Here is a 13,815-nt window from a genome sequence, read left to right as displayed (position 1 = left end):
TCAATGAGAATCCAAAGCGGTTAATATTAATCAGGCATATGTGGAGATTATCCATTGTAAAGATTCAAACACACACTTTAGTACATGCCCAGATCACTTGGGAGTTTCCTTGGGTCATTGATTCATCACCCTTAATGGTGAACGAAGCGAGGTTGCTTGTAATAAATCTTCCTTGCTTTTCCAAGAAAAAAAAAAGCCGGTCAACTTTTCATTGTTTCCAAAAAGAGGAAATCCAGTGGGACATAAATTTGTTACAAATTAGTTTGTACCTTATTCATACAAACTAGTGTATCCTTTGCATAGATCAAAATCCTCTAAAATTCGTAGTGTATCTTGACTTCTTTTAACGAAGTGAATTGATTAAATTAGCGATCCTCTAAATTTTGTGGAGTACCCTAACTCGGTTTAACTAAGCTAATTGATTGAACTATGTGAAGTACTACACATATTCTCAAGTATTCATTTTCATTTATTATTTTATTTAACAATAATTTTCATTGCCACATAAAAAAGTGAACACTTCAAAAAATTAAGTAAACACTTGAGATTATGTGCTCATAAACTATTGTCATAATCTATTGAGAGGACTGAGAGAGGGTAGGATGTGGCTGTTACCCAATCATCCTCCAACGTGGTGGGTTTTTTTTTTTTTTTTTTTTTTTTTTTTTCAAAAAGAAAAATTTGTATAAATTAACCACTTGTTATTGATATTGCTAAACTGGTAAACTGAAAAACAAAAAATGCTGGCTATATTATTATACTAGTAACCGAGATGAACTTCGAGGGACTGCAAGAATTTAGGAATAACAATTTGTGTTCGTGTGTTGAATTGGGTAATATCGAGATATATGTATAACTTATAAGATTATATAAGTCACCCATAATTTGATCAATTTAATTAAACATGTTAGACTCGTCAACTCTAACATGATAATTTTATATCGGTTTTGCGCGTTGTGTCAAAAATGCTAACCTTAAATGTCAGTTGTCAGGTTCGGGTCATGTCGAGACATAAATATAAGATTATATAAGTCAATCATAACCCGACTCATTTAATTAAATGAGTTCGACTTCTCAATCATAATTCGCTAATTTTATATAAAATTCACAAATAGTATCAAAAAATTGTGTAACCCTATCAAAAACTTTTGAAAGAGTGATACAGAAATTTCTATTACCTCATGAAATGCTCAACAGAAAAGGCAAAGAAGTCCCTGCCGTATGTGTTTCTTGCTTACAGAGGAAGTCACTTCTCTGAATCCCATAGCCATGGAATCTGATGAAAGCCAACGACCCACTAATCAACCACAACAAAATCAAGCTCTCCCCCTGACATTAACAAAGAAACCACTTCTTCTCTACTCATCTATTCTAGTTCTGTTTCTCGCAATCTCCTTCGGTTTCACCAAAACAAACTATTACAAAGCCCAACGCCTAAAATACTCTTTCTCATCACACCCCATTTTTCTTCAGACCCTTTTAGGCTATCTTCATCCAAACCCAAAACCCAGGCAAACCCATACACCAAATCCCATTTCCCATTCCCCAAGCTGTGTGCTATGGATGGCTCCTTTTCTTTCAGGTGGTGGGTATAGCTCAGAAAGTTGGTCATATATCTTAGCCCTCCATGAACACATGAAAACCCCACTATTCAAGCTGGCTATTGAGCATCATGGTGATCAAGAATCCCTTGAATTCTGGGAGGGCTTGCCACAACATGTCAAGAACTTGGCCTTTGAGCTTTACCGAACAAAGTGTAGAATGAATGAGACCATTGTGGTTTGCCACAGTGAACCTGGTGCTTGGAACCCTCCCTTGTTTGAAACCCTCCCTTGCCCACCAGGTGCTTACCGAAATTTCAAGTCGGTGATCGGCCGGACCATGTTCGAGACCGATAGGGTGAATGTCGACCACGTGAAGCGCTGTAATCAAATGGATTATGTTTGGGTTCCCACTGAATTTCATGTATCTACATTTATAGAAAGTGGGGTTGATCCTTCTAAGGTGGTGAAAATCATTCAGCCTGTTGATGTGAAGATCTTTGATGCCCTCAAGTATAAGCCATTAGACCTTTCCTCTATAGGGAAATTGGTCTTAGGTTCAAGTTCAACAACCCAGAATTTGAATTCAAAAAAGGAGTTTATATTTTTGAGTATCTTCAAGTGGGAGTACAGAAAAGGTTGGGATGTATTGTTGAAATCATACTTCAAGGAGTTCTCTGGGGTTGATGGGGTTGCTTTGTATTTACTATCCAATCCATACCATTCTGATAGAGATTTTGGGAACAAGATAGTGGAGTTTGTGGAGAACTCTGATATAGAAAAACCAGTGGATGGTTGGGCTCCAGTTTATGTGATTGATACACACATTGCTCAAATTGATTTGCCGCGACTATACAAGGCGGCGAACGCGTTCGTTCTTCCATCAAGAGGGGAAGGATGGGGGAGACCTCTTGTGGAAGCCATGGCAATGTCATTGCCAGTGATTGCCACAAACTGGTCCGGGCCAACGGAGTATTTGACAGAGGAGAATAGCTATCCATTGCCAGCGGATCGGATGAGTGAGGTTACAGAAGGGCCTTTCAGAGGGCATCTTTGGGCGGAACCTTCTGTCGATAAGCTTCGAGTTCTTTTGAGGCATGTGATGAATAATGTTGAGGAAGCCAAGGTCAAAGGCAGGCAAGCGAGGGAGGACATGATAAGAAGGTTCTCTCCTGAGATTGTAGCGGAGATAGTTACTGATCATATAAGAAAGATGCTTCAGAAGATGAGTTAAAAGGGCTGCAGTTCATTAAGTTAGAGATGATGTGCTTATTATTGCTTTCTTCATTGAAGTTGGCTTCTTGTCAGTTGAGAGACTAGTGAAGGAGTTGGGTGAGTAAAGATACCAAAAGCAATTCAAAAGTGCATTGTTCATATTTTTAGTGCAGCATTTTCTGAACTGATTTGTCATGAACGTTATTGGCCTCCGTGGAAGTTTCTCATGGAATGATTTTGATCAGCGGTGTTTCAAATACATTTGCCAAAAATAATGCTCTCTGTGGGCTTATTCTGTTTCCTATGAATTTTCTAAGTTTTAAGAAGAAATGGAAACTCATGAGCACTTTTTTTTTTCTTCTTCTCCTTCCAATCATCCACATATTATTTAATATAGCTTAGCTTTGGACCATGAGGAGTAGAGTCTTCAATTGAAGGATCTCACCTTCTTCAAAGTTTGAGAGGTTCTATAACAATCTTGCCATATGAGTTTGTTTGGGTTTACAACTTCAAAATGTGCAATTTAAAAGTAACGATTTTGAAACGTGCGATCTAAAAACACAACTTTTAAAAATGTAGCTAAGCATTTAGTAAAATCACATTATAGTCTTTAAAATCATGCGTTTTTTAAAATGCATACCTCTTGCGATTTCAAAATGCAGATTTGTCTACTTTTTTCAATCGTGCTCTCAAAAGATATATTTTCCGCGATTTGATTTAAAATTGCACTTTTTGACAGCGAAATCACAAGGCCAAACACATTATATCTAAAAAGCAATCAATATTTGATTAAATATGCACCCTTTGTTCTTTGTGCTTATAGGGACTCTGCAGTGAGATGTGGTTTGTCATTTCTGAATCTAGAGCAAATTAATTTATAATATTGAATTTGAAAAGGCAGTCACTCAAGTGGTAATTCATTAATTGCTAAGCTTCTAGTCTGAGATGCATCAGGATTTTAGTGACTATTGCCACTCTTATGACAATTTTATATGAAATGCACAGAACCTATATTCAGTTGCAGTTAATCCCATCTTGATGGAACTTTACCATAACTTATATTGAAGATAAATCAAAGGGCGGAAGGAAGAAAAAAATGCAATCAATTAAGGGGGGAAAATGTAAAATTGATTTGCCCTAGGTTTGACAAGTGATCTGGCAAGTTCTTGAGTGTGTATTGACCTGGGCTAAAAAAAAAAAAAAAAATCAGAATTGACCATGAAATCATAGAACTTCTGGATTACTTGCATTCAAAATGATACATTTAAACTTATCACAAAAGCCTAAGTTGTTTGACAATAGAATATTTAATCAAAACTTGTCAAGGATGAAGAGAAATAATATTCTTACAAACAGGACATTACCACAAATAAGTCTAGTGAGTTCATAAGAACATCTATAGTCATTACATGAAAATTTGCATCTAGGATTGAAGAAAAAGGTTGAACTTTCCATCTTACAACTATTTGAACATGCAAGCTGATCTCCGGTGCGCATAATTCAGATAACCATTGCTCATTGACTTAGTTTTATTTACTGAAGTAACTCATTGGTCAAAACTTGAATCTAAGATTCCTGGAAATATGGAGCAAAAGCTGCCATAACTTCCTTATAAACAGGCTTCTTAAAATCCACTGCCTGCACATAATGAAAAAAGAACCATGTAAATAAACCAACAAGACGAAAATACCAATTCCAGCTGTTTTTCAAATGTAAAGAACAATGAGGTCTACCCACATGCTCAATTACTTGTTCAGGAGACATCCATGACCATTCACCAAATTCAGCTTTCTCTGTCCCATCACCCAGAAGATTGATTTCTTCATCCTTCCCAGTGAATTTAAGAAGAAACCTGAAAGTGTTGCAAGTTAGATGAGGTTAAACCGAACTTCCAATTCATGTCATACCCAAAAACAAAATGCTTATTTCTTGTCACCCTCCCCCTCCCCTCGAACACTATGTTTTGAAGTCTGGTCGGAGAGAAGTGGATAGGATAAGGGTAGGGAGAGGATAGGAGAGCCAGAAGAGAGGGAGTAGTCATTCCTTCCTTGGTTTGGATATTTAATAAATTATGGGGGGGAGAGGGATGTCTCCCTCTTTTTGTTTAATTGTAGGGTGGAAAGGAGACAGGACAAGATATTATGTAAATTGACCAATAGAGTAAGATAATTAACAAGAGTTTGTTTAGGCATTGTTGAAATTTTAATCAATTTGAGAGGACTCTAAACATAGGGGCTTTGAGAATCCTCTCCTGCTTCCCCTTCATCTCTCTCCATCCAAATATAAAGGAAAAACAAAACCAACCCAAGCAAGCTGAAATTTTGAACCCTGGGTTAGGTTATGTTAGGGTGGTCATGGGTTGATGAATTAATCCTCAATTTTGTTAGTTCCTTTATCTGAACTGAAACTGACCTAATCTGGATCCAGTTGCAGCCCTACGCACTGCATGATGCATCTAACAATCTATGGCCAAATTCATATGCTCACCACTTTTGTGCTTGACCCTTCCAGTCTGATCCCCACTGATGTTTAAGCTTTTCCCTGACTTCAGGAGGGAAGTCATATGTCAACCAATAAGGAACCTGCATGAGAAATCCCAATCAGGCATGAACTTATTGCTTAAACGGAATTGTAAGAATAAAATATCATGCATGGGTTGTTCGATAGCCGCAAGGAATTGATATTAAAAAAACTACGTTGAAATACATTTCTGGTCCTTTAATTTGGTCCTTGAAATTTAAAAAGTTCAATTTCTTGCATGAACAATTTAAATGGCAACACTTCAGTACTTATGTCCATCAAATTAGAGGATTCCATGACAAGAATTACTGATGTGGCAAACAGACATGCCATGTCACTTTTTTAACAGACATGGCATGCCATGTCAATTATTAGTAAAAAATTATTAGAATTTTGTTCCTTACTTTTTACTAAAGCAAGAAAAAGTTCTCTCTCTCTGATTAACCTCTATTGGAGAAAAGCTTGTCCGCAAGAAGTATCAGCACCAGATCTTCATTGATTGAAGGTTAGTTTCTCAGGTGGATCCATCAGCTTCTCAACCAGAGGAGACTTTTTCTAGGAAGTTAATGTGTGCTGAGGCCATCTCCATGTCCACACACTAGTCTAGTCGTCTTCTCCAGCATTTATTTTTTTAAATGTAAACAACAACGTTTTTTTTCCAGGAACTCGGTCTACATGCAATCCAAAAACTTTAGCGCCACATAGTAGTTACTGAAATATAAAGTAGTCATTGGATCATGAACAAATCTCGACAAAATGGTGGTGACAGATTGGAGGGCAAGTTGACTTTTTGGGAAATGGTTAGTGGAACCACGATGGACTAAATTGCTGCAATTTAAATTATTTAAGGATGAAATTGATACTTATTAAATTCCAAGGACGGAATTCAAACATGGATCAGATTGATCAAAAGTGTATTTCAATCAAAATACTGATAGACAGGACAAAACTGACCATTCATAATTAGTCTGAGCAAAAAAATGTATGTGAGAGGTAAAGAAGAATACAGACAAAAATAAGCACCCCGATAAACCTAGATGTCACGACACTTCTACCATTTAAAACACACACACACTCTCAAAGATTGGATGATAGACTATGCAAAGCATATCTGTAATTTTTTGGCCTTGGGTACTTTATTGCTTTTATTTTTTGTCAGTTGGCTTCTAGCTTTAGTTTTGTGTGCTCAGGTGCAGGTTGGTCAGATTTATTGGTCTTTTGTTAAGGAATGCGTTCACATACTCTAAAGGAATGTATACAAAAAAGAAAAAGAAAAAAACATAAAGACGTACTCTTAAGAAATGAAGAAATATGGGAAAACCAGCTATGTCATTGAGGTGCGATACTTTGTTCTCTTGGGTGAGATACCCTAGAACCCTAGTTAATGTTTGGTTCATCTATCCTCTTCTTCCTTTCCTTTCCTTTTCCTTCTCTTTGCATGTGCAGTTAAGTGTATTACAGCCCCAAATACAACCATAAACCTTTTAGCTATTTTTCAGATTCTTGACCTTAGCCACTAAACCAGTCCTTTAGATCCACGCTATCTTAAGAGTGTTTGGTGCAGATTAGTAAGATCCTGTATCAATCTCACAATCTCACACAGCAAATACAGACACAAAGAACTCAACTCAACTAAGCCTTAGACTGACTAATTGGGGAAACTACATGAGTCCTCTTTTGTCATTCAACCCTATCTAGGGCAGACAAACACCCAGAGACGGAGCCAGACTTTGGTATGGGTAGAGGCCAATAGGCAAAAAAAAAAAATTCCAAATTTTTTTTTTGCCCTTAATATTTTTTCCTTGTGTTGTGGGAGGGGGGAGGGCATGGCCTACACCGGCCACCCCCCAGTTCCGTCCCTGCAAACACCCATCGGGAAAAGATGATTGAATATACTTAGCCAAGCTGTAAAGCCAAATATTAAAGATGCTAAACAGAGTCACTTTCTTTTGCTAATAAATAGCAATTAAGATCTACAAGTTTCAGCCAAAAGCAACTATTTCCTTTCACATGCTCGGAATGAATCAGATAGTAGCCTCCTAGACAATGAAAATTAGTTCAGGATTTGCTATAACTCCCTATTGTAACTTATCCTCCATCAAGGCTAGCCTGTGTCTAACTATAAGAGACCAGCAATCAAGACCTCCAAAGCCAAAGTGTCAATGGCTTTACTAAGAAATTTCTCTTCCCTTCTCACAATTTCCTCATGCAAAATGCATCTGAAAGTGTTAAAAGCATCCCAAAAAAATTTTAAGTCGTTGAAGAAGTTGTCCAAAATTCATACCTCTGCAAGAATTTCTGCTGAACTAACTCCTGTCTCCTCTCTTAACTCCCTGATGACCGCACTTTTAGGATCTTCACCCTCATCAATACCACCCTATCAAATCAAAATGAATAAAACACTAATCATAAATCACATATAAAATAATTAAATTTTCCATAAGAGGAACCACAAGTTTAGTAAAGACTACTTCAATTTTAAAATAATTCAAGTTCTAATTCAATAACCACAGCCATGGAACATTAACATCTTCATAGAAACTATGATGCTTTTCTCCCATCACATATTCAAACAGAAGATAGAGAAACAGAAAGAAAATTAAAGAACAGAAAAGAAGTCTTGGTTTTGGTTTTGATTTGCCAAAATTTACTTATACATAACTGGTTCACTTCAAACCAGAAGCACACATATATTGACAATTGTTAAAGTACATAGTGGCTAATGATTTGAAGTGGTTGCTTACATCACGCAACAACAATAAATGTTTCAAGAGATTACACAGTATTTGTAACAGCCCCTAATTTCCAGTAGCTGCTCAGTCCTAAAATTCTAATACTGACCAAGCACCAAGTTCAAGAAACCAAACAAACAGCTACCACAGCACAATCACTAAACAAATTTCATAATGAATCTAGAAGAAAAAAAAAAAACCACAATGAGACATGAAAGAAGTTGGAATTTTCAGTTACAATATGTAAAAGAAAAGAAATAGAAACCTAGAAAGTACTAAATAATAATGCCTAAAATTCTTTTCTCATGCATAAAATTCTATATTATTAACATTTGAACAGTTGTGAGTGGAGGCTAAAGTGCAGACCAAGGACCATGCACGTGGATGAAGTTCATAATTTTCTGTCCCTAGAAAAACAAAACACAGTAAGAATAGCCCTCACACAATTGCACTCCACAAAATTGAGAAAACCGGCAATTATACCTTGAAATCAAGCACTTCCCAAAGATGAAGATATCAACTTTCTCAATTATCCCAATTAGTATAAAGATAAGACACTGTGGATGCTTTCAACTTTTTAGGCAGACTACCATAATGATTATATGCTTTCAAATGACTATTCCCAATTGTCATTCATAAGCTCTACATTTACTCCTTATATTGGCAGTTACAAATCATCACTCCAGTGCTATATGCAATACTTGTCTTCAAATTCATAAAGTTGAACTTGCATGCAACAAGCTACAATCATTTTTTTTTTTTTTTTTTCCATTTTTTCCTTTAATAATTTACATGTTGTGAACAACATAAACTTTCAAAATATGACAACCATCATAGTCTCTGCTTCAAGCGCATGACTACAATGAAATTTCCATTTGAGGTCCAAAAATTGTTGTTGGGACCTATAATTGGGCTTCAAAGTAAACTAAGGGACATGCTGAGGAATTTTAGTTGTACGTAGACGAGTGAGATTGCTAGTGCCTCATTGAATACTAGATTCAGTCGTGTTGGGCTAGCTTGGGTTATGCCTTGACAAGTGGTACTAGACCTATTTGCATGTTGGAGAGGGCATTTTGGTAATATTTAGTGTGCAGCAGTGTGGAAGATGATTCTATGTTGCCTAATGTGGTGTCATTGGAGGGAAAAAAATGATCGAAGATTTGAAGATTGCGAGAGGACCTTGGTGGAGTTAAAGACTTTTTTCTTCAATACTCTTTACCATTGAACAACTAACTTTCACTACAACAATATTTCAAGCTTTCATGATTTTCTTAATCTTTTTTCTTTTCCGGTTTAGTTGTATTTCTTGTACATTTATTGTGTACCAAGGTTGTGCCTTTGCATTTTTTAATGAATTTTTGATTACTTATCAAAAAAAAGAACCGAGAAAATCCTCAAAAAGTCATTTCCCCATTTCTTTTAGTAAGATATTCACGCACGCAATGTCTTCAGCATCTCTCATTGTGGTCATTACGTATCACTCAAGTCATCAATTCCTCATTACGTATACACAAGAACATTTCAAATAGAGGCTCCATTTGTTTCAATCCCAACATATCGACCCAAAACTTTTCCAAACATTTTCTTTTTAAAAAAAGTAAAACATGCTGATTGAAAAAAAAAAAAAAATAGAGGTATTCATTTGGAACAAACAATAACTTGGGAAGAACACAGGTGCACCAAATACAAAAGGGTGCCTATCCATTTCTTAGTTCATTTTAATTTCCTACACTTTCTGAGCAGCCAAACACAGCGCTTTACCTTTCAAAAGCAATCAAATTAAAATAGCTCATTCAAAAATAACAAAAAAAAAAAAAAATGTACCTGCGGCATTTGCCAAGCATTGGGTATATCCAGCCTTGAAGCAGCAAAAATCTGCCCAAAAAAGAAAATCCCACCGGCCCAATACAAACATATAAACATACAAACACTGAAACACAGAAATACAAACAAAAACACATGCACACAAACATACCCACATAAAAAAGCAGATACCTTTTTAGAAGGATTGATGAGACACACACCAACGTTTCTCCTATAACCTTCAGGAGCAGATTCCATGGACGATGATGATGAGTGCAACGCAGATGAGGAGACTCTATGAGTAGGCTTATGATTCTGAAGCAGGAGTGGCAGGTGCATAAATTCAGGGGAATTTAGAGGGCAATTGGGGAAAAATGAAGTAGGAGACTTGGGAAAGATTGAGAATCGGCATAAAGCCATTTCACCTAAGCGCCCTCTCGGCTTTCTGGGAGTTATGATTAACGGTTAAGAAAAGTGATTTAAAAATAACTATTATTTAAAATGTTATTTTGAAAAATGGAGCTAAATTATTAATAAAATTGCAGTTTGATTTTTAAAGTCGAAGTTTAGTCTTTATAATTTTGGATTTTTTTACATTTTCAATTTTTTGAAAATGCAATTCCAAATGATTCATTTTATGCGATTTGATTTAAAATTACATTTTTGGCCTATTAAATTTTAATACAAAACTCACTCTAAGGTCATTTGGATTTGATACGGGATTGCGGTTACGATTATTTTCCCTTAACTGTAACCGTAACCGCTATAGATAATGATCATTTTTTAATAACGATAAACCTAGCATACTAGAGATTAACCGCTACGGGGCGATTACGTGGTTATTGAAGGCCAAATAGCAATCGCGTTAGCTTGTCAAATAATGGGCCTTTTGAGCAACTTTTTAGTATTTTAAATCTTCTGTTTAGGGCCTATTGATTGTTGTATGCTTGTGTTAGTGTTTTTCAAACATTAGAAACTATAGACTTTTCAAAATCTGATTGACTACATGAAATTACTACCAAAAATCACAAATTGATATATTTAGTTAGCAATTATTAATCGCTTTGGAACTGCTAGGTCGAAGTTGGACATAAATTTATTATTTTAGTCTGGTTGTAGTTAATTTATACAAATTCATCTAATAAAGTGACATGCATCCCTTAACATGTGAGAATTACTCCCCCCCCCCCCCCCACACACACACATATATATATATATATATATATATATATTTTAATAACATGTTATTTAAATACTTATGAAACACATATCACTTTATAAAGGGCATATTTGGGTATATTTTTGAGGAGTATAAAAGTGTGTTTAACACTAAAAAAAATCTGTTTGTTGAAAAAAATATCCATTTGATAAAAAAAAATTTAAAACGCTTTTAAAGGTCTAACAAGCCAAAAAAATTGCCAAAAAACGTTTTTTTTTTTTTTTTTTTTTTACTTAAAAGCTATATTTCTCAAACACAATCTCAAACATGCTCCAAATATGAATTAATTAAAATCAATTTTTAGCAAATTTTTGTACGTCAAATTTCATTTTCATGATAACACCACACACGCCCTGTATTTGTTTCTATACGCGCGTTTCTTGTTTGGAAATTGTGTCTTGCGCTGAAAGTACACGTGTCATAAAAAAAAGGGGAAACTTCACTAAGGCCCCCTGAACTTCCGGCCGTTTTTGCAGACCCCCCCTGAACTTCAAAAACTCTCATTTTGGACCCTTAAACTTCTTTTTTCTCTCACTTTGGACCCTTTTAACATTAAACTACGTCGTTTCGGATGTTTTATACCCATTTTACCCTTCCCCAAAACTACGTCGTTTTGTGTCCTAAAATTACAACACCTACCCAGCCCAAAACGACGTCGTTTTATGCATTAATTTTTTTTTTTTTTTTAAAAAAAGAAAAGCAAAATAAATAAATTTTTTTTTTAAAAAAAAAAGAAAAAAAAAGAAAAAGAAATCGGGGGTGGCTGAAGCCACCCCCTTGGCCAAAATGGGGTGGCCGGACCACCCCATTTTTGGCCAAGGGGGTGGCTGGAGCCACCTCCTGGCCGATCTGGGGGTGGTTCGACCACCCCCATGGCCAAGGGGGTGGTTCGACCACCCCCGTGGCCCAAAAAAAGAAAAAAGAAAAGGGGATCGGGGTGCTTTGGGGGTGGCCGGACCACCCCCAAGGGGCTGGGGTGGTTTCGGCCACCCCATACCGGCCGTATGAGGTGGCCGAAACCACCCCCAGCCCCTTGGGGGTGGTCCGGCCACCCCCACGATCCCCCCCCCCGCGTTTTTTTTTTTGGGCCTTTTGGGGGTGGCCGGACCACCCCCATGGCCAAGGGGGTGGTCCGGCCACCCCCAGACCAGCCAGGGGTGGCTGAGCGACCCCCTTGGCCAAAAATGGGGTGGTCCGGCCACCCCATTTTGGCCAAGGGGGTGGCTTCAGCCACCCCCGATTTCTTTTTTTTTTTTTTTTTTTTTTTTAAAAAAAAATTATTTTTTTTAATTTATTTTATTTATTATTATTTTTTTAATATTAATGACCAAAACGACGTCGTTTTGGGTTGGGTGGTGATGTAGTTCTGAAGCTCAAAACGGTGTAGTTTTGGAGTAAAAACGACGTAGTTTTGTTTAAGTCCAAAACGGCGTAGTTTTAGTCGAGGGTAAAATGGGTATAAAAAGTTAAAAAGGTCCAAAGTGAGAGAAAATAGAAGTTTAAGGGTCCAAAATGAGAGTTTTTGAAGTTCAGGGGGGGTCTGCAAAAACGGCCGGAAGTTCAGGGGGCCTTAATGAAGTTTCCCCTAAAAAAAAATTGAAAATTTAGGAAATTCCTTTCCTTGATTGTATCCTGAGCATATTTGGAGATTATATAGTCATGTTTTAAATTGCCAATTATCAACAGAAAAATAGAAATATAAAGTTATTAACTACTTTCGCTTATCCCTAAAACCGATAACCACAACGGGCCTAGGCAGTTAGTGATTATGCGGTTGTGATTATTAGCAGTTATGTGGCTATGCGGTTATGTAGTTGGCAATTAGTGTAATGCTCCAAGAAATAGTTAACGGGTAACTATCCCTTAGTGCGCCAAGGGACCATGAACTCTGATTAGAGAGCATACAGCGAAAGACTTTTCTAATACTTCAAGAAAATCATTATAATAATCATCACATCAATTATACCAGAGCAACTAAAAAAATATCAAATGATAATAATAAACATCCAAGTTTATCAAAAGATATCCAAAAGTCTAGAATAAACAGTTCTACTGAATCATCAAAGGGTTACCACAAAGCTGATAATACTTCCAAAGAAAACCTAAGAAAATATCATGAAGTGAATTGCCGAAATCACGCCACATATATCTCTCCACTCTAGAGTGGGTCCAACTCCTTAAAGATCTACCGAGTAAGGCGGTCTAATTAAAGCCAGTTTCTTGTCCTGATTTCCAACATCCATCCATCAAAGAATCGATAACTATAGAATATGAGTGTTTTACACAGAAAAGATAACATGCAAGTCCACGAATTAATGAGTAAAGATGCACAAGATTACAAGTTATAGTTTGTGAACTCAGTTTGAGTATAAAGGTCATTTAGCTTTCCAGACATTAATATGCAATATCATCATCATTTATAAACATATGAATGTAGTATAGATATGAGATACATGATAAATTAAGAGAATATGTCATAGTGTGATTCATATGGTCTATCAAAGCCTTTAACCTTTACTTGGTAGGGTTGATGTAGCCTTAAGGGAACTGTAGTACAACATTGTTGCACCGATGTTGCCGCATATTGTGATTGTTTGTGGCCTGACCAAATTTAAACCTCGGATGATTCACACCATTAATGACGCCGTTATTGTGACTACCAATCAAACATGGTTGCGCCAATCACCTATAAAATATTGGATTTAAGGCCAAACATAAAAAGTAAATATCTTGACCATAAGGACTAACCCGTATAATGGTAGCCAATAACCTTCATCCATACATG

General features: G+C 36.5%; 2 protein-coding genes across 2 annotated transcripts; one reads left to right on the top strand and one right to left on the bottom strand.

Moving 5' to 3' along the window:
* Window positions 1–1,213: 1,213 nt before the first annotated feature.
* On the top strand, window positions 1,214–3,055 carry LOC132166955 (UDP-Glycosyltransferase superfamily protein). The gene has a single exon (XM_059577820.2). It carries the CDS (start codon window positions 1,222–1,224, stop codon window positions 2,773–2,775), a length of 1,554 nt encoding a protein of 517 aa, XP_059433803.2. The 5' UTR covers window positions 1,214–1,221; the 3' UTR covers window positions 2,776–3,055.
* A 928-nt stretch (window positions 3,056–3,983) lies between these two features.
* On the bottom strand, window positions 3,984–10,259 carry NUDX26 (nudix hydrolase homolog 26). Its single transcript, XM_059604495.2, has 6 exons — window positions 10,004–10,259; window positions 9,833–9,883; window positions 7,561–7,653; window positions 5,244–5,338; window positions 4,494–4,608; window positions 3,984–4,394 (listed from the first exon to the last, which is right to left on the bottom strand). Exons 1-6 carry the CDS (start codon window positions 10,229–10,231, stop codon window positions 4,323–4,325), a joined length of 654 nt encoding a protein of 217 aa, XP_059460478.2. The 5' UTR covers window positions 10,232–10,259; the 3' UTR covers window positions 3,984–4,322.
* Between the last annotated feature and the right edge of the window lie 3,556 nt (window positions 10,260–13,815).

Source organism: Corylus avellana, chromosome 2, assembly GCF_965113065.1.
Source record: "Corylus avellana chromosome 2, dhCorAvel1.hap1.2, whole genome shotgun sequence".
In the NCBI taxonomy this organism is placed as follows: Eukaryota; Viridiplantae; Streptophyta; class Magnoliopsida; order Fagales; family Betulaceae; genus Corylus; species Corylus avellana.
The sequence above is the reverse complement of the archived record's forward strand: the minus strand, read 5'-3'. Positions and strand labels throughout refer to the sequence as shown.